At 44.4% G+C, this 24,889-nt stretch overlaps 1 protein-coding gene across 13 annotated transcripts; it reads left to right on the forward strand.

Annotated features, from left to right (window-relative positions):
• Positions 1–4,635: 4,635 nt before the first annotated feature.
• CDV3 (CDV3 homolog) lies at positions 4,636–24,060 on the forward strand. 13 transcript variants are annotated; one of them, XM_038570903.1, is made up of 6 exons: positions 7,430–7,730; positions 8,407–8,483; positions 16,483–16,628; positions 20,120–20,279; positions 21,694–21,743; positions 22,145–24,060. In XM_038570903.1, exons 1-6 carry the CDS (start codon positions 7,491–7,493, stop codon positions 22,159–22,161), a joined length of 690 nt encoding a protein of 229 aa, XP_038426831.1. In that variant the 5' UTR covers positions 7,430–7,490; the 3' UTR covers positions 22,162–24,060. The 13 variants fall into 13 exon arrangements, with proteins under 13 accessions (XP_038426838.1, XP_038426830.1, XP_038426831.1 ...); XM_038570904.1 differs by having other exon boundaries at positions 21,872–22,459; XM_038570910.1 differs by lacking the exon at positions 7,430–7,730 and adding an exon at positions 4,636–4,763 and having other exon boundaries at positions 21,694–22,459.
• The last annotated feature ends 829 nt before the right edge of the window (positions 24,061–24,889 follow it).

The raw sequence follows: 24,889 nt of genomic DNA on the forward strand, positions 1-24,889 counted from the left end.
GGCTTTTTCAACATCGGTGGCTGAGATAGAAATTTCCTGTGTCATCATCTGGAAGAATTGCTAGCTCAGTCCCTAACTTCCCTGTCGCCCACTGCTAAAAAGTAACTTTCCAGAGCCTGGGGATGAGCATTTTTTTACATTAGCCTCCTCTCTAGCCTGGCTCTTCCTAGCCTACCTGTATTTTTCCTTTTGCCTTCTTTCATTTTTAAGCCTTTAGAGGAGATAAGGTATGTTAAAGTAAGCAAATCTATAAAACACTAAACCGATCAGCTTTCAAAAGAAAGCCAGTGTCCACCAAATCTACAGAAGGGTCAGTGGTGCAGTGAGTCTCGTGGGGGGGGGGGGGTATGGGCGGGGGGCTAGATAGGGCCAGGTAGGCAGGGTCAAGGAAGGAAGTCCAGGAAGGAGCAAGCCTGGGCAGGGGGCTCTGGGGACAGCATCTGGAGTGAATTGGGACAGAAGGTCCTCGGGGAACCCAAAAGGTTATTCGTCTAGCTATACTTAAAGTCCCTTCAACTGAGGCTGGTCAGGCAAGTCCAGGTCATTTTTATTCCAAATGTCCTATCCAAGAGTTAGGAGATTTTTAGGCTTCGCATTTTCTACACCCAGGCAATGAGGTTCCCTTCCATGTAGGATATTCTGGGAAATGTGAAGGGCCTAGGGATGTGGAAATTGGGTGGGGAGATGGTGAGAAACCCTCTTGGAACAACTGCAGATTTTCTGCAGTTTGGCAGGTGGAGCAAGGGTAGGTTGGGATCTGAGCTGCTTTGCCATGGGGTGGGGGCAGAGGGGAGGAAGAGGCAAGGTACCACTAAGAGGCTTTAATTAACTTTGCCATTTTATTGAGAATTTACAAGTGGAGTTATTCATTCTTGGGTCGAGCTATATTTGGCAGCAGGTTCAATACATGACATATAATTGTTACATAAATTTGTAATTGTTTACAAATACATGACATGATATTTGTTCTAGGGCCAAGGCCCACAGAGGCCAGTAAGAAGGAGATTTGCCAGCAACAAGGGAGAAAGCCCCAGGCAACCTCACAAAAATGTTCCAGTTTCTAACCTTTCAGCATTCCTCAGGCAGGGCCCCCTATTGTGTGGAAAGGTCCCCAGAGGCCTGTGGGGAGGGACCGCTGAGGGGGCAGATCGCAGAATCGCACCATCTAGGATTAACTCCAGGCAGGAGATTGGGTCATGGTCATCAAAATGCTTGCTTCTGCTGTGTCGTCATCTGACAGGAGGCTTGTGATGATTACCCGAGGAGACCCTTAGCTCCTTCCCTCAAACACCGGACTGAGGAGTCGTGGGCCAGTAAGTCCAGTTCTGTTTGAGCTGAATGGGAGAGAGGCTCCCCAGCTCAAAAGACTGAGTGGAGGGCGCCTGGGTGGCTCAGGGTGTGATCCCGGAGTCCTGGGATCGAGTCCTGTATCAGGTTCCCTGCAGGGAGCCTGCTTCTCCCTCTGCCTGTGTCTCTGCCTCTCTGTGTCTCTCATGAATACATAAATAAAAATCTTTAAGAAAAAAAAAAAAAAAGGACTGAGCAGAACAGCAGGTAGCGAGGAGGTGCTCAGTCTGTCACTAGGCAGACCGGGTTCTTTATAGCGGCTATTTTGATCCAGACATTTTGAGGTCACAGACGGTTTAACATGAGTAAAAACTATAGAATCAGATTTGAGAGAAGATGCCAAAATACTAAGTTATTTCATATTTAGTAATTGCAAATATAAGACATGACGCTTTTTTTTTTTTTCTCGTCAACAAATGTTCTGCTAGGGCAGGCAGTCCCTCCATAGGCTCTGAGGACCCAGTAATGAAGAAGAAGCAGGGTCAGAGAGGACAGATAAAAGGAACAGTCACCGACCACCCTATATAACTGTAATTCATGATATGTACCTTAACAATAACATGAATACTCTTTTCTTTTTTAAGAGATTTTATTTACTTGACAGAAAACACAAGCAGGGGGAACGGCAGACAGAGGGAAAAGCAGGCCCCTCACTGAGCATGGAGCCTGACGTGGGGCTCGATCCCAGGACTCAGATTATGACCCGAACCAAAGGCAGACGTTTAACCAGCTGAGCCACCCAGGTGCCCCTAAATGTTCTTAATAACAACAACACCTAACCTTGATTAGGCTGATTCCAGGCACTGAGCTGAATGGTCCTCAATTCTTGCCTCATGTAGTCCTCACAACTCCACAGGCAGCAGTGTTCATCATCCCCTTTACAGATGAAAACACCTGAGGTGCAGAGACTTGCTGGGAAGAGGCAGAGCTTTGATTCAAATCCAGGTCTGACTCCAGAAAGCAGACACTTGACCCTAAAGTAAAAAGCAGGAAGAAGTAAAGGATTTGCCTTTGGCACGGGAGAGGTCTCTCTGCGGATCCTATACCCTCATCCTTTCCCTGCTTTTTCAGCCCTAGTAGGAATGACAACACCATTGACCTACTGACCTGGTAACCCGGGCCAGAGAATTTCACATCTACTTGTTTGGGTCATGAAACAGGATCAGGAATAGAGTTAGGGTCAAGAACAGGATAATCGTGCCTTTCCAACATAATTAGATCCCTTGCACTCTGTGATCAAAATGATTGAGTCAGAAGGTTTTGCTTAGTGCCAGAGCCATCTGACTTGCTCTCAAAGAGGTCACCCAGGGTAGTTTTACTTTGATGAATTTACCAGAGAGCTGAACCTGTTTCACAGCCAAGTCAGTGCTTCTGAGATCCAGCTGCCTGGAGAAGCCTGACTCCCAGCTATCCAACTCCTAGAAGGCTGAAGTATATACCCAGATACTCGCGCATTCATTATTGGTAGGTGTTAGTCCTTCAGTTAACTAGAACACTCCTCCCCACCCAACAGGGGCACCCTTTTCCCCATATCAGCAATCAGAGAGCCAAATCGGCCATCAGCTGGCTGGTGGGTGAGTTTATCCCAACAAGAGTTAGCTGCAGGCAGATTTCATTTAAGTCAGGGTGGGGCTTAGTGAGTCATCTCCATCTCACAGCAGGGCACATCTGTATGAGTTCCAGTTTCCTGTTGCTCTTTCCTGGACAGTGGTGGGGAATAAGTGTCAACCACTGGCCTCTTGGCTTTACCCTACTTATTTTTCCTTTCTATTCTCCAGCCTCCTCCCTCATTCCTGTTTCCTGCATACAATACAGTTGATAAGGTTGCTGATCATTCCATTGTTATTCCATTCCATCAGGGGAGGTGATCTGATGGGGTAGGTGGGTTGGTCCAAGCTCTTTATGCATAAACTTTCTGTATTCTCGGATATATTAGGTTGAATCATGTGAAATTGCTATTTGGGCAGATCAAAAACAGTCAAAGAGCAGCAATTTTATGTGATTCAACTAACAGCAGACCAGATTTATTAGGGGTGAGTCCAACCCCTTGTTTGCAAGCTGTGGGGACGGGCATATGTGTGTGTATGAAGGATCATATGTGGCAGCCTTTTACGTATCTCTGGAAACAGGCTTCTCTGGTTAGCCACTGGTGTCTGGGACCCTGTTCTTGCCATCCATTCAGCCTCTGATTAGGGCCTTAATGTCAAGAATGAGCTAAGTGGGACTAGAGGTTGAGGAAGAAAGTCAAATTCTTTGTTCTGCATGAGAGTGTGTCCTAAAGCCAACAGAGAAGAATTTTAAGGAACCACTTTTACATAGTCCACATCTTGCTTATCCTCCTGTTAATGTGAAAAACTTGGGGACTGGGGCACTGGGATGGCTCAGTCAGTTAAGCATCAGGTTCCCTGCTCAGCAAGGAGTTTGCTTCTCCCTCCCCACCCCACCCCCATCTCTGTCTCTCAAATAAATAAGTAAAATCTTTTTTTTTTTTTTTTTTTTTAAGGGAAAACTTGGGGACTAGTGGAGACATTTTACATTCTACAAACATCAAACACCTGTGCGATGCTGGCTGCTGCCCCACACCATTCCTACCTGCCAGTTCACTAGCTGTAGTAGTAGGTACATATACTTGTCGGTTTCTGGTAGCAGTAGCAGCTTACAATGCAGTAAGCTGTGGGAGGGGAGAGCCCATCTCTGACTTACTTATTCTTGACTCCTATTGTAAGGCCTGGCACATGGTAGGTGCTCATCTTTTAAGATGTTTTACGTAAATGAATGAGTGAGTGAATGAAGGAGGTTAAACAACAGGCAAATCATGGAAATACCAGGAAGGCATCAAATACCATAAGAAACCAAAGGTCTCTGGACCTTTAAAGGTCAAGAACCAGGCTGTCTACAGAAGTCAGCAGAGGGTCCCCAGAGGAAGTTACTTGAAGGCATCTGCTCTCCAACTGGAAAAGGTTGGTGGAACAGCTCAGGCAGTAGCACAGTCTGCTTCTCAGATGTGAGAGAGGAAGCCGCAAATGCAAAGAAGCCACAAATGAAAAGTTGCTCCCTATTTCCTGGCAAGCTCTTTGGCCGGCATGAGCTGCATTCCTTTGAGCTGAGCATGTCTGGAATTTCCAGCCTAGGTAGCAGAATGGAACTTGGAACAAATGGCTCAGCAAAAAAGAACCCAGGAACAATGGGCCGGGTCCGGCTGCCCTTTGCCAGTTCTTGGGCTTTCAGAAAGTTGGCTCAGTGGGCCCTGTTGAGGGAGATAAATGATGTCTTTTGGACTGTACCACTTCAGAGGACTCAGAGGGACATTTCCATGTTCAGACAGCCTCAGATTCTTAGAAGATGTGCTGAAATACCTGGGAATGGTCCGAGTCCTCACCACTGTTCAACTTTCCATCTAGCAAGGACAAGTTAAGGTCTGTTTTGCTTTAAAGATGGGGAAGGCCTAAATGTTGGAAGGCAGAGGGCAAGAAATATTCATCAAGACAGAGTGGGAGGATGCTTCGAGGTGAGGGCAGGTGATGATGAGGGGGTGACGGCAGGATTCAGGGTCCAGTATAGCCGATCTAGAGGCTGGTGGCAGGGGAGACTGAAGAGCAACTGGTGGGGATATATGCCATCAGTTTCAGGGCAGAGGATTCAAAGACGAAGGGATCAGCTTCTGGAAGGAAAGAATAACAACAGACAATAACACAACCACAAAGATATTGGTGTCTCTACTGGCCTGACCAGTACATATGACCAAGTTCTAAGAGCATGTCATGAATCACACTGAAAAATGTATTGGGGAATTCTGCGATGTCAACCCTCAATTGCTGATCCTTCTCTACATTTTCCCAAGTCATTAATTCCTTCAAGACACTGATATATTGATGGGGACCTAAGAAGGCAGGGGTACTGAATTTCAGTGATTCATATCTGGACCTTCTTGATTTTAAGGGCAGGAATGACAAATTACTCAAACTAGAATAAGGCACATAACCTTAAATGTAGCTAAATAGGTGCTTCATAGATGAGGAAAGAAAGAACGAAAGTTAGGAATGGAGGAAGGAATGGAGGGCAGAAGGGAAATGAAGAAAAAGAAATTTGATCAGAGATGTTAAGGAAAGTGGGGTGGGGGCAGGACTTAACTTGGCCTGCATCACAGGAAGATAAGTGGTGTCACAGAAGGAAGTAGCCTAGGGCCCATCCTGGGTGGTTAGGGGCAGCTTATGTCTGGGGAATTATACCTAAGCTTATTGTTGCTCAAGGCTAGATCCTTGTTTTACTTTGTTGACATATTCCGGACTTAGTTCTTTAATAGTAGTGGAGGTGGGGGAGGGAGAGGAGACCATCTTAAATGGGGAAACCATAAAGGAAAAGACAAAGGAGTAGCTCCTTTTACTGGCTGTCCTGTGTCTACCCCATGAAGCTACTAACATCATCTGACTCATTTCCTCAGTGGCTGTTCTCTCCCCTGTCCTTAGAAGGAGGAAGTGGAAAGTCTAATACTTTAGTTAGGCCACCCACTTCAAAGGAAAGGATTCCTATTATTCCCAAGGCCCAAAAAAGTATTTTAGTGCTAATTTAACCAGGATTAACATGGGTATTTTATTCCCATCCTTATGGCACACCATTCTCCTTAGCAGATAGAAAAGCTAAGGATAAATGGCAGCCATCATCTAGACTCAAGTCAGGGCAGGGAGCACTAAAAGGCATGCAGGGCAGCCCGGGTGGCTCAGCGGTTTAGCGCCGCCTGCAGCCTGGGGTGTGATCCTGGAGACCCAGGATCGAGTCTCCCACGTTGGGCTCCCGGCATGGAGCCTGCTTCTCCCTCTGCCTGTGTCTCTGCCTCTCATGAATAAATCATTTAAAAATCTTTAAACAAACAAACCAAAAAACAAAAGGCATGCATCTCCCATCCAATGCATGTTAAGCACTGTGCTGGGCAGCTAACAGGTCTTCTTTCCCCTAATACCCCTATTTTACGGATCAGATGTTTGAGGATCAGATTTCTTGAGCTTGACCTTGGTAGACCTATCTAGCAGAGGGTGGAATTCAGACAAAAATCAATCCCCTCCTACCTACCTACTGGCTTATTAAAGATCTTTTCATAAACAAGACCCAAACTCCAAGCCCACTGCTCCTCTTTTCCTAGTAACCACCCCATAAAATGAAAATTAAAAGTTGCTAGACCAGAGGGGGTGGAAGTACAGAGCGGAGCGGAGGAGGAGGAGGAGGAGGAGGAGGAGGAGGAGGAGGTACCATCTTTAGCAGCGCTGGCCTTACTAACGCACAGCCTTTCCGTTTTTTGCTAAAGTTCAAGCCGCAAGGCCACAGTTGGCTCGGAGCGAGCACACACGCGTGCACCCCACGCATGCGCTCTGACGGGACCCACCCGCCCCTCTCGCCGGACCTCTTTAGCCAAGTCACCAATTAGCCCTCTAAACGCCCGCCCTCCAGGATAAACCCTTAGCCAATCGGGAGGCAGGAGCCCCCGGGCGCCTCGCTTAGTTAGCATACACCCTCCTCTCCCCGCCCGAGGCCCCGCCCCCCGGGGCCGGGATTGTCGCCTAAGCGCTTCGTCCTGACGCCTGATTGGCTCCCCGGCGAGCCCCGCCCCCGCCCCCGCCCCGCCCGCCGCCCGCCCCCCGCCCCTCCGCGCTCCCACAGCGGCGGCGGAGCTGAGCGCGCAGGCGCGGGCGCTGCCTCTCGCCGCTGGTGGCCCGCCCTCCCTCCTCCCCCTCCCTCCCCTCCCCACCCCCTCTCCCTTCCTCCCCGGGCCTGCGCGCGCGTGTCTTCCTCCTGCACGCGCCGCCGCTAGCCGAGCAGTCTCGCCGGAGCGTCCGGCCCGCGCCTCCCTCTTCCCCTCCGGCCGCGGGGCGGGCGGGATCCTGCACGGCGGTCGCGGCGGCGGCGGCCTCGAGCGGCGGCGGCGGCGGCGGCTCGGGAGCGCCCGGGCGGACCGTACCACCGCCCGCCGGCACGCGGGGGGGGCCGCCCGCGCCGCCGCGCTCGCCTCGGCGACCCCGCGGGGCTGAGGCGTCGCCGCGCCCGGGAGCGTGAGCGCAGAGCCGGCCGCGACCCCGAGCTCGGAGCCCCGCGAGCCGCGCCCGCCGCCGGCCCCACCCATCCGGGCCGAGGAGGAGGCGGCGGCTGCGGCCATGGCCGAGACGGAGGAGCGGAGCCTGGACAACTTCTTCGCCAAGAGGGACAAGAAGAAGAAGAAGGAGCGGAGCAGCCGGGCGGCGAGCGCGGCGGGCGCGGCGGGCGGCGCCGGCGGGAGCAGCGGAGCGGCGGGCGCGGCGGGCGGCGGGGCGGGCGCGGGGGCCCGGCCGGGCGACGGCGGCACCGCGGGGGCGGGGGCCACGGGCCCCGGGGCCGCCGCCAAGGCCGCGACTAAGGTGAGGGGCCGAGGAGGCCGGGATTCGGGCCCGGGCCGCGCGCCGGCGCCCATGTGCCCGCCCCCGCCGGCCGCCCGCCCGCCCGGGGACGCGTCCGGGAGGGGCCGGCGGGCGGGCGGGCGCGGAGGCGGCCATGTGACGGGGGCTTCCCACGCCGGCCCGCGGCGCGCCCTCCCCGCGGGACCCCGGCACCGTCGGGGCGAGCGGGCCTCGATCCCACGTACCCGGAGTGACGTCCGCCCCGAGTCCTGGCTCTTGCGACCTGAGCGCAGCCGTCTGGGCAGAATTTTCTCCCCATGGCGCTGGCGGCGGCCCTGCTCGGCGCGGCCTGGCCTCTGCCCGCGGACGGAATAGGTCCCCGGACAGCGTTGGGGTAGACGTTCGGCGCGGGGTTAGCCATAGCGACTTTTGGCGTTTATTCGACTTCCCCGGTTGCTTTAAAAAAAAAAAAAAACAGCTTTCCGGAAGGGACCCGCTGGAAGTGAGGGTCTGACTGCCGGGCACGTTCGTCCTCGGGCTCCTCGGCCTGGGGAGCGAGCAGACGAGGGCTTTAGGCCAGAAAACGAGTTTTAATTAATTTTAGGCCCTTGATCCCCTTTGCCCAGCCTTGCGATGCGTGGCCTTGGTTGTATTTTAACAAAGCTTTAATCGACCAACGGGTGTGTGTGTTTTACAGGATGAAGATGAGTGGAAAGAATTTGAGCAAAAAGAGGTTGATTACAGCGGCCTCCGAGTTCAGGCGATGCAAATAAGGTACGGTCTGGTTGCAAATGTGTTTAGATAAGGGTAGGGGTTCTGTGGTTTTTTGCAGCCCTAAAGCGGCATCACAGTGCCCTCCTCATGCTTTAGATCTGCCTATCAGGGCTTGCCCCTCTGATGGCAGCAGCCCTTCTATCTGCTGACCAAATTTTAGTTGCCAGCTCCAAAATCCTGCGAGAGCTTGCCTGCTTATTTGAGACAGCTAAAATGAAATGGATTTAAGTTAATACATGTTTTTGTAATTGAAGCGTACTTAAACAGATGCACAGGTTTTATGTTCACACAAGGAGACCCGGTCTGTGTAATTTTCACAGTGAGGTCAAGAAACTGAAAATTACGGCTACGGAACAAACCTAAGCCCTTTTTAATCGCTGCCTTCATGCCCAAGAATAACCAGTATGTTAACACTGTAGATTAATTTTCCCTAAAGTTTTTCTAGGGGTGGCATCAGGTAGTCTAAGCGTGTTATTTTTAAAGTTTGAGAAAACAAATTAAAAATTGGGTTGATTGGCCTAGGGGATTTTAAGTTACTGAGTCCAACCTGTGGTAGTTGGTTTTAGATCCGTGAAGATAATGTCATATTTTCCTGGGCTCATAAAGTAGAAAAAATGGGAATGGAATATATGGTTCTACCGTTTCAAGGTTGAACTCTTTTTATACCCAATTTAAAGAGAGAAATGATCTAGCGAACTGCCTCCGGTTCAAAGTTTGCAACTTGGATACACCAGTGACCACGTGGCACACTGGAGGAAGTAATTTTCCTTAACAGAATTCTGTCTTTTGACTTCTTCAAGAGGTAATATTTATGGCCTTTAAGTGGGTTATTCAAATTCAAAAACCAGCGCTAATAGTTTTGACGTTTGTCTGCCACAGCTCCAGGCCCTAGGCTCTTTGACATTGAGCTTATCCAAAGTGAAACCTGATTGAGGGGAGACTTTTTAGGAAATGGGCCTTCTCCAGTCCTGAGGGTTCTTTTGTAGACGTGTTAGGTAGAAATGATTAGATTGCACTTTTATTCCCAACAACTTGAGTTTGTACGTAACAGGTTTTTGAAGAGGTATAGTTTAGAAAATATCCCTGTGTTCTCCTAGAGATTGACCTGTGAAAACCGAGAGGTGGGGACATGAAGTTCTTAACTCTGTTGGGGGTGGTGGCACTGCCTTTTGTGGTTCCTGTTTGGCTGTACAGAATGAGGCTCTTGGTCTGCCTTTTCTGACCACAGGTTCTTAACTGCAGGTTCTGAAGATCTGAGTGACAGGGAGAGTAGTGTTTGGTTGTGTTGAACTTACTGAGCAAGAGTAGCACTTTCTGAGGGGGAAGGTTTCAAGTTCACCAAATGCTAGAAATTGATTATATTGTATTATGGAGGATATTTAAACTGCCTGTTTTCCTGTCATTGATTGATTATATATCCCATATCCATATTCAAGGTTATTTTTGTCTTCCTTTGTGGGTGCTCCAAAGATGATGAAACCTTTAAATCCTACCTTTGATCTTTGCCAGGGGCATAGGTAAAATCTCAGCTAGTGGGAATGTTTAAGTTCTGCTTGACCAGATTTTATGTTGTGTGTTTTCCTTATTCTTAGCATGTAGTCATTACTCATAAGTGGTCCACCACAGGTCCTCCTCTATCCTGCTAACATTGAAACACACACCTTCAGGAAGCTACTTTTGCGGATCCTCAATCACTGTGGAGTCTGAAGTCTGTCTTGCTGCCCTCACAGATCATTCAATAAAGAGGAATTTTAACAGCCTTCAGGAAAGATTTGAGTATGAGAAGTCATCTGAGATTTAATAATAAGAACTGAAATTTTCACTTTCTATAATGAATATCCTTGTAAACTTTGTATTAAGTTCAAGAAACTTAGTTTCTTGACGGTGAAACTCCGTAGAATTGGAGTCCTCGAGGAAAGAACTCTCGTTCATAGAGTGGGAGTAGGCTACTCACATAAATGGGGTGGAGTTGATGATGTTCACAAAACATGGACTTTGGAGAAAGACAAATTTGGGTTTTAGCCTGCTGCTTATTTGTGACCTTCAGCAGGTCATTACTTTTGAATGTTGATTCTGATCTACAGTATTGAGACAACTGCTAGCATTATTGTGAGGATTTTTGAACAGTATTTGTGAAATACCCAGTAGGTAATATTAATCTTATCTTCCCTGTTCAGTAGGTAAATTAGAATAACTTAGTCTTTGGAATTTCTCTATTACTTCCCATGAGGCACCAGATTTATAATACCAAGATTGAGGACAAGTGGAGTTGCGCTACCTACTACTATCATGACTAATGTTAGACTCTGGTGAGTCAATTCACTATGGACCCGATACGAGAAAATGACATGTTCCAGTTGGCATTAGTATAACCAAAACAAAAATCCCTCTCAGGGTGTTAAACATCACTGTAGACCTTGAATTATTGTCTTCCACAGTTGATAACCTTTTAGGCAGAATCCCTAAGGAGGAGACAGAGAAGGTGAGGTATCTTCTAGAAGCTATGGTGGCTGATTATGCCTTTCATCTGTTACCTTTTTCTTCATGAGAGAGGCAGACTTGCTATCTCAGTGTGAGACAAGGAAATATGAAACTTTGGACGTTGACTTAAAATATCTGGAAATTTTCAGCCTTAAACTCTTAAAATTTTTCATCCAGTTTTCTGCTTTGAAAAATTAGAAACCTCAAAAGTTGCATGAGTTATGAAATAAGTACCCATATAATCTATGCTTAGATCTCTTGGTCATTTTTTGTCACACTTGCTTTAATCTCTAGTCAGCTATAGATACTGCATATAGCCTTAAAGTTCTTGACTCTAGACCTTACGGTAGGTTAGCATGCTGGCCCCTTATTAAAGATCAGTGTGCATTTGAAAGAGGACATTTTTCAGTAGGAAACATAAGTTATTAATGTTCTATCTCACATTTACCAACTAGCTCAAGATTTAAGGTGCCAAGAGTAGGACTATAAGGTCTTGTGTCAAATTTTGTGTCTAAATTGATAGACGTATTCAAGGTCATCGTTACATATAGACAAATTCTTTAGAGGGGTGCCATTGGGAAGGTGATAAAAGAAGGTGCCTTAACACTGGAGTTTAAATTGTTGAACAATCTAAATAGAACCTATAGCCCTCTCATCTTTAACATGGGTTTTCTGTGGGGGGCACAGGGGAGAAAGATTGCATTTAATATTTGATGTTACTAAATGTTGAACATTTGTCATGTTTCAGTATTGAACTGAGTTCTTGGAGGGGTGCCTGGCTGGCTCAGTATGTGAAGCATGAGATTCAGTCTCAGTTGAGTTCAAGCCCCATGTTGGGCTTATCTTTAAAAAAAAATGAATTCTTGGAGCCCAGTGGTTTTTTTGTTTGTTTTGGGGAGTTTTGAGGAACACTCTTAAGGAATTTAGACCTTTGAACCCATTAGGTGGAGCTGGTTAAATTGTTCCTGCATGCAACCTGGATTTATTGTAGGAAATATTAGTGTGGCTGCAGTGTGCCAGACCTCAGGGTTGTGGAAATAACTCCTGCTTTACTGTAAACCCAGTAGATTATTTCAGTGACAGGCAGGATGCTTTGGAACACAGGAGACACACGCTTAGTCTCCCGTGTGTAAGGGTTGAGAAAGTCCTTGTCAGAGCGCATTGCCATTTGAGCCCCAGCATGGTTCATCAGGCCACGTCTATCTCCATTTTACTGTTATAACAGTGATTGGATATTAGGGTCAACCAGTGGAGATGCCTAGCATTCTAGCAGAGGCTCAGTTAAGTCTGGATTTTGTTTCAGCTGTTAAAATCCTAGTGTTGGGGAAGGAGGGTTAGGATGTATAAACCCTCGTGTAATGTCCTGTGAGATAAAGAGGTAAGGATGTTCCATCTTTATTAATAAACTGCTGCAGGATGTGTAATCCTGATCAACCTTGCTGGAAGTGAATTTCTCAAAATAGAGAAAATTTCTGTGTCATATGTTAGAGGGGATAAAAGAGGATAAAATGAAATAAGAGGCAACATGAGAGTATGAGCTCTGGAAACCCAGGGATTGGCTGTGCTACTTTGTAGCCCTGGGGAAGGGACTTAAATGTCTGAGTGTCAGTTTCCTCCTGTGTACAATGGGTTCTCCTGCCTCCCTGGGTGAGGTTTAACTTTGTAAAGTGGTAGGACAGGGCCTGGCCTCCTAGATACTCAATAAATACTCCCTTTTCTAGCGTCCTTCTCCTATACCCCCAGCAGTGCCTTATAGACTTTGGCATATTTAAGACCATATTCTTTAAAATGCGATAATGTATTTACAAGTAGCAGTATAGTGTTTAGAAGTGGGAAATTTAGTTGACAAGAAGCTATATGTTCTATTTGGGTCAAATACCAAATTTCCTCCTAATTGTCTTCTGTGGAAATGATTCTTTGCAACATTTGTCTTAATGGCATTTAGAGATTTGACATTTTCTGGAGTGTGTAAGAAAAAAAGTGAGCAGATGTTTAAAATCATTTCTACCTTGCCCTTGATCTAGTCCTATGGCATTTTTTGCAAGGCTTTTTAGCATCTCTGGGCCTTTGTTCCCTCTACTGAATGAAGAATCTTGACAAGACAATTTCCATGGTTAATACTTTTGAATCTTAAGTTGTCTTGAGCCTTTTTTACAGATACACAATCCCTTTAATTCAGTGATTCTTAGTTTATAATTGAAAGGGGTTTTTATTTATTTTTTTAAAGATTTATTTATTCATGACACACACACAGGCAGAGAGACACAGGCAGAGGGAGAAGCAGGCTCCATGCAGGGAGCCCGACGTGGGATTCGATCCCGTCTCCAGGATCATACCCCGAGCTGAAGGCGGCGCTAAACTGCCGAACCACCAGGACTGCCCTGAAAGGGGTTTTTAGATTTGTGATTTATTCGTTCTTGTTTCTGAGGGTGAAGGGGCAATAAACACTAGACAATAAATGAACTTCCTTTTTACATTGGACTGTCAGTATTCTATCAGACCAAATAGGGATTTTTCTTTAATATTTTATGGTGAGTTAGAGAAACTATATATTTAAGGACATTTGAAAGGTATAACACCATTAAATGGCAAGAATGGTCTATAATTCCTTCTGCTTAGTGATACTCTGCTCTTAAAATTTTGGTTTTCAGTTGATTGCTTACTACAAGCTGATAGGTCTGGAGTTTAGATGGGTATTAATCACCAAATATTAAAGTAATTTGAAGGAAAATTATTTTAGAGTCCAGTGTGTATATTTGAACAATAGTGATTCAGCACATTTTGCTGAGTTAACTGTTTCACAATGTAAATGACCAGCTGAAAGCCAGCATATCTTGGGTAGGGAGGTATATATGAGTGTAAAAGTGCCATGAAGGTTCTTAAAATCTTTGTAGGGGTCTTACCTCCCTGTGTGGCTGGGATTGGGTTACTGGGACATTACTAACTAGTCTTATGTAACTAGATAAATAAGACTCATGTTTTTACTCATGAACCAAGCAAATTGCATGAAAGTATAATTACATTGGCATGGTTCTCAGAAGTGGGTAACTAAAAAAAAGTCTTTGGGGACAGTTCTAATGTTTGGATACCACTGTTAGACTCCGGGATAAATTAGGACCTTTATATCCTTACCTGGTCATTCATGCCACATATAAACTTTAGAAAACAGGGTCATAGTGTTTGTATCTATTTTTAAAAATCCATTTAAAAAGAACATGTTCATGTTGTGGGGTTTGGGAATTTTGAGTTTTGTCCGGTTTTATTTTTTCCTAGTATAAAGGTGGCATGTGTTTGAAAACTCAGGTGGGTAATAAAAAGTCTAATAGTGGGGCACCCGGTGGTACAGTCAGTTAAGCGTCTGACTCTTAAGATTTCAGCTCGGGTCGTAAGATGGAGCCTCATGTCAGAAGCCACACTCCGCATGGAGTCTGCTTAATTAAGATTTTCTCTCCCACTGCACACCCCCTTTACCAAAAAAAAGCATGTAAAAACATTTACCAGCACTTACTATGTGCCAGGCACTGTTCTTTGTGCTTGTGTCTATTAACTCATTTAATTTTCTTTTTTTTTTTTTTTAATTTTATTTATTTATTCATGAGAGGCACAGAGAGAGAGAGAGGCAGAGACACAGGCAGAGGGAGAAGCAGGCTCCACGTGGGGAGCCCGATGTGGGTCTCGATCCCGGGTCTCCAGGATCACGCCCTGGGCTGAAGGCGGCGCTAAACCGCTGAGCCACCCGGGCTGCCCTCATTTAATTTTCATAATGGGGCTGTTATTCCCATTTTTACATAGGAGGGAACTGAGGCATACAAGATTTGAGGGCGGTACTCAGTCTCTGGCTAGTCAGTGGTGGAGCCCAGATGATATGAACCAGAAGTCGGGCTTTAGAATTTGCTCATAACTGCTTGCTGCATGTAAAAGATAAAATCAGTGCATTCTAGCACCCAGCTACTTTTTCAAACCCTTTTTTTAAAAATCAAAATGTCCTTCTACTTAACATTAGGTGAATAGATTTCTTTGTAAGCCACTGACGTAATGGACGTGAGTATTAGTTCCATGTCAGCATAGGCCTGACAGATGGCTCATGGGATTCTGTTCTGTGTTAAAGGAAAACTGAAGGGTGGCTTGGCCACATTCTCATTCTTTCTTCCTTTTGAACTCTATAGTCTAAAGTCATGCTACAAATGCAGATTGAAGATGACTAGTTCATTCCCCTTTCCCTCCCTGATTGCTGCCAGGGGCCTCGGATTTCTGGAATCACCTGTTCGTGGGCATTGTCTTTGAAATTGTTTTATAAGTGTCTTTAAAGGAGACCGTTAGTTATTCAAGACATTTATCTTACAGCCAGCATTTTCCTTGTTCTCCTAGGAATGGAAGGAAAGCACCCTTAGATGTCCTTTGCAGAACTCAAGAGAGGCCATGATGTCCCCAGGGTCACACAGGGCAGGGCGGGAGTCATCCATACGTTGTTAAGGCCTTGATCACTGACCAGGCACCAAAGGGAGAAAAGTCTAAAAGTGAAAGGCCGAGAACCACTTTAAGCAACAGCCCAGTTTTTTCTGTAGGAGAGAAATAGTGGCAGAAAGGGGGTTAGATTTAACAGGTAGCTCCCTGATTCCTGACTCCAGCTAAGTCAAGAATAAAGAAATAAGAAATTGACATAAACACCACAGCCAGCCTAAGGGTAAGGTATCCACTGAAGAGGGTATCTTGCATATTTACACTTAGCTAAAGCCAAATACTGAGGATTTTTTTTTTATCCTCTTTTCCAAATAGGTGGCATATCTGGTGATAAGGACCAGTTCTCCATATTCCTTTGTCAAACAGTAGGGACCGGCACTAATGGTCTGTAGCACTGATGTGAACACTGAATACATGCTTGCTTGTTCTGTTGGAATGGGAATTCTGATTTCGAGAGTATTTTGTAATATGTGCTAAAGGATTAGCAAATGAAATTATACAACCTCTAAAAACCATTTGATCACTGAAAATATGCTTACCATGAGTGCCTGTTTGTCCACTGTGGTCCTGGAAAAATCCAGCAATTACACTCTAAATCCCTCAAGTCCCCCCTTTTTTTTTTTTTTCAGATAAGCCTGGCCTCTCTTCCTCCCTTAGTTGTGTGATTTAGTCTTACTTAGCCTGGGTCCTGCTTTTACTAAGGGCTGCTGTACATAATCATAAGGATTGTCATTAGTCTGGCATGTCAAATATCTAAATGTTGAGTATGAGTATATGAGGTTGCAAAAAGGAGAGCAGAGACTGTCAGACCAAGTGGTTTTCTAAACCTTTTTTAGTAATGAAATTCCTTTCATATGAAGTCAGGTGGAAGTCCCAGTGTATGACAGATAAAATCCCCTCCTTGTGTCTGTTTCTTTTAAACAAGTGGGGCGTTTGGGGCTCTGAAGAGGTTAGGTGACTTCTCTTAGGGTCACACAGATCAGCATTGGTACAACTAAGATTTTAGACTCTTCCTGGTAGTTCTATAATTAAATTCACTTGTTTCCTTTTCCAATAGTGAAAAGGAAGAAGATGATAATGAGAAAAGAGAAGATCCCGGTGATAACTGGGAAGAAGGTGGAGGTGGCGGTGGTGGTGTAGAAAAGTCTTCAGGTCCCTGGAATAAAACAGCTCCAGTACAAGCACCTCCTGCTGCAGTAATTGGTAATCTTAATATTTTGTTTTCATAAAGATGTCCATGTATAGTTTCATGCACTTAGCAAGGCATTCAACTATATGTTTACTTGGGGTAGAATGAGTGGGGTTCCTTTCTGTTCTTGGGAGAGGTTTGTATATGTCTGTTTAAAGACTTCTACATCTAAGTAAAGGAATTTGGAAGTTAAGATGCATGCTTTTTTGGGTTGCTTAAATTTATATGTAAACTAACTTGCCAAACTTAAATACTTAATTTTTGATGATTGGCTAAGGCTATGGAGTACTGGTGTTTCCATTTACGTGTTTTTTCTCCCATTCCCCATTTTACTCTGTCTTAAAGCATGAATTCTCAGAAGGGTACATTTTATCACTCCTAAGTGTTGATAAGAAGTGGTTTTTGGTGGGGGGGGGGGTGTGAAGAAATCTTTTAGTGGTTTGTTGCCCACCAGACAAAGTGTATGCACAGCGTATCTGTGGTATTAACATTTCCTGGTGTGGGGGCATGGTGTTTACAAAATTGATGTCTAGAAGGGCAGTGTTGAGAAAAGTTTAAGGAGCATTGCTTTATAATGTATTTTTTTATGCAGAATAATATAAAGAATATCAAATCACTCCAAATCCTGCCCAGAGATGACAGATAACTAGTGTGTCAGCATTCTTGCATCATTTCCAGCCCTTGGCTATGTGTATATTTTTTTTCCATTTAACTTTTTTTTTTTACTGCATCTGTCACTGATCCTGATGCCCTCAGAATTGCTAAACTCAGTGTCCCAAATCTCACTCCTCAACACGAGTTGCCCCATCAGCAGCATTTGCCATAGCTGATCACACCAACACACTGTTGGCTTCCAGGACACCACAGTCTCCTGCTACTTTGGTAGGCAGTCCTCAGTCTCCCTGGCTGGAATTTTTTCTCTCCTACCTCTTCGAACCTACCCCAGCGCTCAGCCCCTGCTGCTCTCTTCATGCCCTCACTCCCTTGGCAGTCTCTAATGCCAGCGACTCCCAAAATTCACATCAGCTCAGATCTCTCATGGTCACCAGACACATAACCTATATCTTAACTGCCTACCTGGCATCTTGATATCCCACATACCCCAAACTGAACTCTTTGTGTACAGTAGACTCTTGAACAACATGAGGGTGGGGGCCCTGAACCCCCGTCCCAAAATTTAACTACTGAGAGCCTACTGTGGCTAGAAGCCTTACCATAACATTCAATTTATACATATTTTATATATTTATGATACTGTGTTCTTAGAATAAGCTAGATAAAGAGTAGTAAAATCATAAAAAAATATGCTTACAATACTATATCAAAAAATCCGGGGGATCCCTGGGTGGCTCAGCAGTTCGGTGCCTGCCTTTGACCCGGGCTATGATCCTGGAGTCCTGGGATTGAGTCCCGCGTCGGGCTCCCTGCAGGGAGCCTGCCTCTCCCTCTGCTTGTGTCTCTGACAATCCTTATGATTATGTACAGCAGCCTTTAATAAAAGCAGGACCCAGGGAGCCTGCTTCTCCCTCTGCCTGTGTCTCTGCCTCTGTCTCTCTCTGTCTCTCATGAATAAATAAAAATCTTTTTAAAAAAAATCCGTATGTAGGCGGAGCCCTGTAGTTCAAACCCATGTCAGGGGTCAGTTATATCCATCACACACAGCTTCCCTAATCTCATTGCTATTCTTTCAGTCACTTAGGCCACAAATCTTGGGAGTCATCTCTGAGACCTTTTTCTTGCTCCCAATCTAAATTAATTTTTTACATGGATTACTGAGGTAACCTCTTAACTGGTCTGCCTGCTTCTGTACATTTGCTGTTCACAAATACCCAGTGGTGGCCCCTCTACTCGGGCAGGAGCAGAAGTTCTCAGTGACTTGGAAGTCCTTGGATAACTGCCTTGTAATCTCTTTCTCTTTCTCACTTGGTGTCCCTTTTAATCTGCTCCTCGCTTACTCTTCTCCTTGAAGGTGCCAGGCACATGGTTGTTGCAGCCCCTTTGTGCATATATTCTCAGCCCGAGTTCCTTTATATTAAGAGTCTCTAAGCTTTTTCTGCAAAGGGCCAGATAATACGTAATTCAGGTTTTGAGGGCTGTGCAGAAGATGGCTTTTAATTAGCCAGACCTGCTGTAAGAGCACAAAAGCAACCATAAACCATACATACATCCAGTGAGTCTAGCTCTGTTCCAGTAAAACATTTATAAAATCAGGAGTCAGACCAGATTTGGCTTGTTTACCAACTCTAGGTATGTTTGTTGCCTTACTTCTTTCAGGCCTTGTTCGGTTTTCACCCTTTCTGTCCTGTGCTCCCTTTCCAGACCCCCTACTTTCATTTTTGGTATGGCCCCAACCTTTACATATATAAATATATCCTCCCTCGAGGATAACACTGTCCAATAGTACTTATTGCGGTGATGGGATGGCACTGTTCACTGTAGTAGCTGCTAGCCAGAGGTGGCTTTGGGTGCTTAAAATAAGACTAATCTAACTAAGGAAGTGAATTCTTAAGTTTACTTCATTTCAAATAGCTATGTGCAGCTAGCGGCCTGAATATATCCAGTTCATGAGGCATGTTCTTAACATTTGTACCCCTACTGTGTAGTTTAGAACAGCACCTGACATGTAGCAGGTGCTCAGTCACTAATGAATGTGTGTTATATTATAGCTTTCCCACACTTAATTAAAAGCTGTATGAGACAATAAGCCATTATAGTAGTATTCAAATGACTGCATTATATTACAGCTAATAAATGTTGATGTAGGCGTTTATTTGAAACGAAGTTTTTGATAAATGGAAAACACATAAAAAAAAATCTGTATTGAGAATGGGGAGAAAAAAATGATACATAGGGAAAAAGCTGGAAGGCTCTGTCCCGAAAAATGTTAGCCATCCTGGAAGACTCCGGGCTGTCTGGGCTGCTCAGCTGCTTAGTTTTTTTTCCCTGCGTTAACTTGTGTGTATAAAACACGATGAAGAAGCTTAAGATCCATTAATGTGGAAGACAAGGAAATAGTAAAGATTTATAATAGTTTATTTTTTATTGGTCATTTAGAATTAAATGTATACACAAGCATTTTAGTAAATTCTTCACACGAGGCATGTTATTTAACCCACCACCCAGGTAAAGAAGTGATTACCACATTTACCCCAATATATAAACTGAGGGCTGGGATAGTGCCGTTCTGAAAGACGGTCCCTAATGGGTCTGTCTTCCAGATCCAGCAGATTACTCCTAGTTCCAGTAAGTTGATTTCGAAAAAGAACTCGTTTACATAAGTAATTAAAGTTGCACATGGAAAAGAAGTTAGAGAAGACTGCCCTGGAAAGCTAGAGCATTTTCACTTTGAGACATTTCCTCAGATAACTTTCCTTCTGTTGTCCAGAGATTTCTTATGTAGGTATTGGGGTTTTTTCCTCTAATTGTCAAGTTACTGGAATGTGAGACTAGCAGACTAAACTGGCAGGCATTTGAATAGTTTCTCTTAACTGTTACAAAATGTTAGTTACAGAAACCCCAGAACCGGCAATGACTAGTGGTGTGTATAGGCCTCCTGGAGCCAGGTTAACCACAACAAGGAAAACACCACAAGGACCACCAGAAATCTACAGTGATACACAGTTCCCATCCCTGCAGTCCACTGCCAAGCATGTAGAAAGCCGGAAGTAAGTACTCTTAACTCTTTCCTTTTGTCTGGGAGCCCTGTCCCTTGGCCAGTGTGGGCTGTAGGAGATGGGAAAACTCATCTGGGGTGGTAGGGAGTCTCCTTGGTAAAGCCCAGGCTGCATCTGACAGCTGAGACCAGGGTGGGGAAAGGGGTGAAGACCCTTGAGGGAGCAGTGAAGAAAGCACCAAAGAATAGACATTGTCTACAAAAGTTTCTTTATTCCTGGTTTATGTGTTCTGTAGCTATGACAAGTCTCATCTAGTTAGAATTCTTGTTAAGTACATTATTGCTGGCTTATGTTCCTCATATCATGGAAACTAGAAATGTAAGAGCAGTATTTCAGTGTATTCCCAGTTGATGTGAATAGATGAGAGATGTTGGCATTTGTAAATCTAATATTAAAATAATCTTATTTCAGCAGGTACTTAAAATGAATGCTACCTGGAATTAAATGACCACATATGGCACTTCCACATCTTTTTTAGGGACATGAATTTTATAAAGTAAATAAAATGGGAAGAAATGTAAAGGACATCAGATGGAAATACTGGTTTTGGGGAGGTGGCTTTTAAAGTAAATCCCAGCCTTCTTGCCTCTTTGAGAGCCCAGCTGGTGTGAGTTTAAGCCTCCACTTGGACTTGCTCCTCTGCTCTGTCCGACAAAATAAGGGGCAGTGATTTCCCACACTCATCTTTCTGATCCACTCCCATAAAGTAGAAGTGAGGGAAAAATCATTGACTAATGAGTAGAACTTTACTTGAATAAGAAAATTGTTGCCCTTATGCATAAGGAGATGTATTGTTTACTATTTGCTTAAAAATAAAAGTAACTCTTAGAATCACCGTGTCATTAGATAGCCTTTTGATTTTGTAGTTGTCTTCAAGTTGGGCCCAAAATAGGTTTGCAGTAAATAGTGTTCAAATAGATTTGCTACCACAGAAAATAGGACCATAAAGCTTCAATATTTGTTGAAGCCCAGGAAATGAATTGATGATGATTGCAGGTTTCCCCTTCTGTTGAAAGTTGAGCATTCCTGTGAAACCATTCCTAAGCCAGAGTGCCGTAAAGCAAAGAAGATCCTCTGCTTTCAGAAAGTTTGCATTATGCCACTTCACTTTTATAAGAACTACTTTCTTTCACTAACCAAAAGAAATCTGAAGAGGATTTTCACCATTAGGAATAAAAGCTGTCGCCATACTAACAGGTCCTTTGTAAAAGCAAGTGTAGTGTAAGGCAGACTTTGGGAAAGCGAGACTCCTATACCAGTTTCCCTTCTTCCTCAGGCTACTTCAAGGGGGTGGCTTTTTCTTTTTCTTTTTCTTTTCTTTTTTTTTTTTTTTTTTAAGGAAAAATATTTACGAAACAACCCAGTGAAGAAGAAATATTTACTGATTACATTTCTTTTCCCGTAGGGATAAAGAAATGGAGAAGAGCTTTGAAGTAGTAAGACACAAAACTAGAGGTAGGGATGAGGTTTCAAAAAACCAGGCCCTTAAACTTCAGCTAGACAACCAGTATGCTGTGCTTGAAAATCAGAAAAGCAGCCACACACAGTACAATTAAGGAATGGTCTTTGCTAACCCTTCTAAGGTAACTAGACTGCAGCTAACCACCAGGAACAGCCTTTCATCATCTGATCTCTGCTGGATCCACAGCCGATGCAGAACCACTCCATATAAGTGACCGGTCCTCTGGCACTATGGAAGTAGAAGTGTCACAGCTGCTCTTTGTATATATTGGATTTAGGGGGATTCTCATTCTATAAATGCGTGAACTAGATTCAGCAGTGTTCTTTCATTATTACTCTGCAAATACAAAAACAAACTGCAGCCAGTGGTCATTTCAAAATCTTTTTATGTTCAGATACTGAGCCTTCGTAAGGGCTGACTACCTCAGGTTTGCTGCACTCGTTGCGGACTTCATGTGGATCACAACTTCTGGACACGAAGGTTACAGCTAGTAAGTGTCGGTGTGAAGCTTGAAACCAGCTCTACTGGATTCCTATCAGAAATCCTGCAGAAAGTCAGCCATCTGGGTTCTGATCTGCTGTAAAAGATGAAGATTTAAGTGACCTTAATTAACCTGTCCTGTGCCCCACCCTTAAGGAATACTCTGTAGTGGGCTGTGTTAGACTTCCTGGAACATGCCGCTCTCAAAAGAACTCATGTGTTCAGATGATCTGTGTATGGTTGTGATTTTATAATTTAAACTTTGAGTTGTATTCTGAGGTAACCACAGATTAAATTCAACTGAACTTGGGTCCACCAAGTGGGAAAGGGGGTGGGGGAGGGAGTAATCTTACTTCTTTTAGTGATTTTTTTATTTGGGTAGTGCTTTATTCTGTGTCCACATTAAGGCCTTTTTTTTTTTCTTTTTTTCCTTTGACTTGGAATAAATTCTTTGACAGAGCATATTGCTTGGTTAAATAAGTAACCTGAAATATGCATTAGAATTGTGAAGTGTCTCGTGAATTTGCCAATCCCTAGAGTGGAACCAAATAGCCTTTGATGTCAAGGGCAGTGGATGTGGGGGGCTCTACTTCAGGTGCTGCTAAGCCTCCTCTAATCAGGTCAAAACTGTACAGGAAACTGCAGTGGAAGGAGTATGGGTTCTGCTCAGGCCAAGGGATTCACTGACCTGTCCTTATCAATTCAGAGCAACATGAGCAGAACCTTAACCTAAAAGCCACTTAGGTTTTCACAGATCTTGTATGATCTTTGATAAGATTTCCAGATACACTCGTGCCCAAATTTTTCAGGTATTGGACATTCTATAGATGCAGTGATTGTGCCAGTTTAGCTCTGTTACCAACCTTCTGGTATGTCTTTATGTTCATTTGAAGAGTCAGGGGCGAAAGACAGGTGATGTAGCACTTCTGTTTATAATAATTACAGCTTAAACTATCCAGTAATTTTTAGTCCCTAAAGGGACTTCAGGAAGCTACCCAGGATTACTGAGAAGTCTTTCCATCTAATAAGATAGTCTGGTAATTGACTAGTTTTGTTATCTTTGGTTCAATAGAGAGATTTCAAAGTGGTGTGTGACCACTTTATGCAGAGTCTGGGTTTCTCTATCATAGATCCCTTTGCCAAATGCAGGAGCTGCAGACTTGCTACCGGCAAGAGTGAAGCAAGTGAGGGTGTAGAGCTATCCTGGTGTGGGGGCATCCCTTAGAGTTCAGTCTGGATGAGAGTGTCAGTGCAGGAATGGGCTCCCAGGAGGTGACCGTGTCTCCGGACAGGACCTGCCCACCACATCTGGGCCGTGATGGTGTTTGAGGTGGCGGGCAGGGTGTCTGCCTTCTGGTGTACTGGGGTGAGTAGCTGAGCCAGCCAAGAAGAGGTTGGATGATTAAGCAAGAAACAAGGGATTCTTGGTTAAACTGAAGACTTCATTTGGGAACCAAAAATCTTATCTCTTGGACCTTGAGCCACATATTTCCCCTGAAAAGTATACCTTTTTTTTTTCTCCAGCAAAATTTTGTTGGGGGTTGTGTTACTGAGGAATGAACTGAGATGAGTATGTGGAACATTTATTTAATGGCATACTATACTAGAAACCTGAAGACCTGCAGGAGATTTGAAATTCCAACTCTTGTTACAACTTTTTAAAAGATTGTGAAATTATAAAAATGCACATGAATCAAGTTTTAATATACTGTATGATGGGTGGGTGAGGCTGTCCATTGTACCATTTCTTTCTTTGAATTCTCAGGCATGGTTTGGCAGTGTAAGAACTCTGTAACATTAACAAATTCAATAAAATAAATATATGGATTTTGCGGTCTTAACAGTTTTTATTCTTTAACACCCCACCACCGTAGTTTTTATTCTTGATCTTCATCCTCTTTGAAAATGGCTAACTGGTGCCATGCCTCCACCACTGTAGGAGGACCGTACTCAGCAGGGGAACCTTCTGTTGGAGGAACGTTTCCAGAGTCCTCTGTTAAGACATACCTGGAGTGAAGGGGGCTGCAGAGCTAGATTGAGTATTTACCAAAGTTAAAGCATTGAAATACACTTTTTTTCTTTGTTAGTATATTACATTTCGTCATAAACCATGGCAAGGGGATCAGCCATCCTTTAAAGTTCAGGATTTAGTCTGCATTGTAGACCCTACGTTTCTAAGCTAGAGAAAGTATATTTCGAGTCACTTTTGGTAATGGAGTTTAAATGTTTAATGTTAACTGCTACTTGGTCATTCCAGCTCCTCGATTTGAGATTTTTTTTCTTGACAGCCCTACTTAAAATAGAACACTTACAAAACACAGTCCCTGTCACTCACTATTCTCTCTGAATTCCTCCACAGTTTTTTCCTGAGGTAAAAGTTGCCTTTCTAAAGTATACACTTAGTTTTTAGTATATTCTCAAAAGTTATGCAGCCATCACCACTGAATTCTGGAACATAACTCACCACCCCCAAAAAATTCCCTATCAATTAGCCGTCCCGTACCATTTCCCCAAGTCGCCTGCCTTGAGCAACAATAGCTTTTATCTTTAGATTTCTCTTTCTGGACATTTACCCTAAATGGGGCTATTCAATATGTCTTTTGACTGGCTGCTTTAACTTAGTATGTTTCTGAGATTGTAGCGTGCATCGGTGTTGTAG

The sequence above is a fragment of the Canis lupus genome, chromosome 23 (genome assembly GCF_011100685.1).
Source record: "Canis lupus familiaris isolate Mischka breed German Shepherd chromosome 23, alternate assembly UU_Cfam_GSD_1.0, whole genome shotgun sequence".
NCBI lineage: Eukaryota > Metazoa > Chordata > Mammalia > Carnivora > Canidae > Canis > Canis lupus.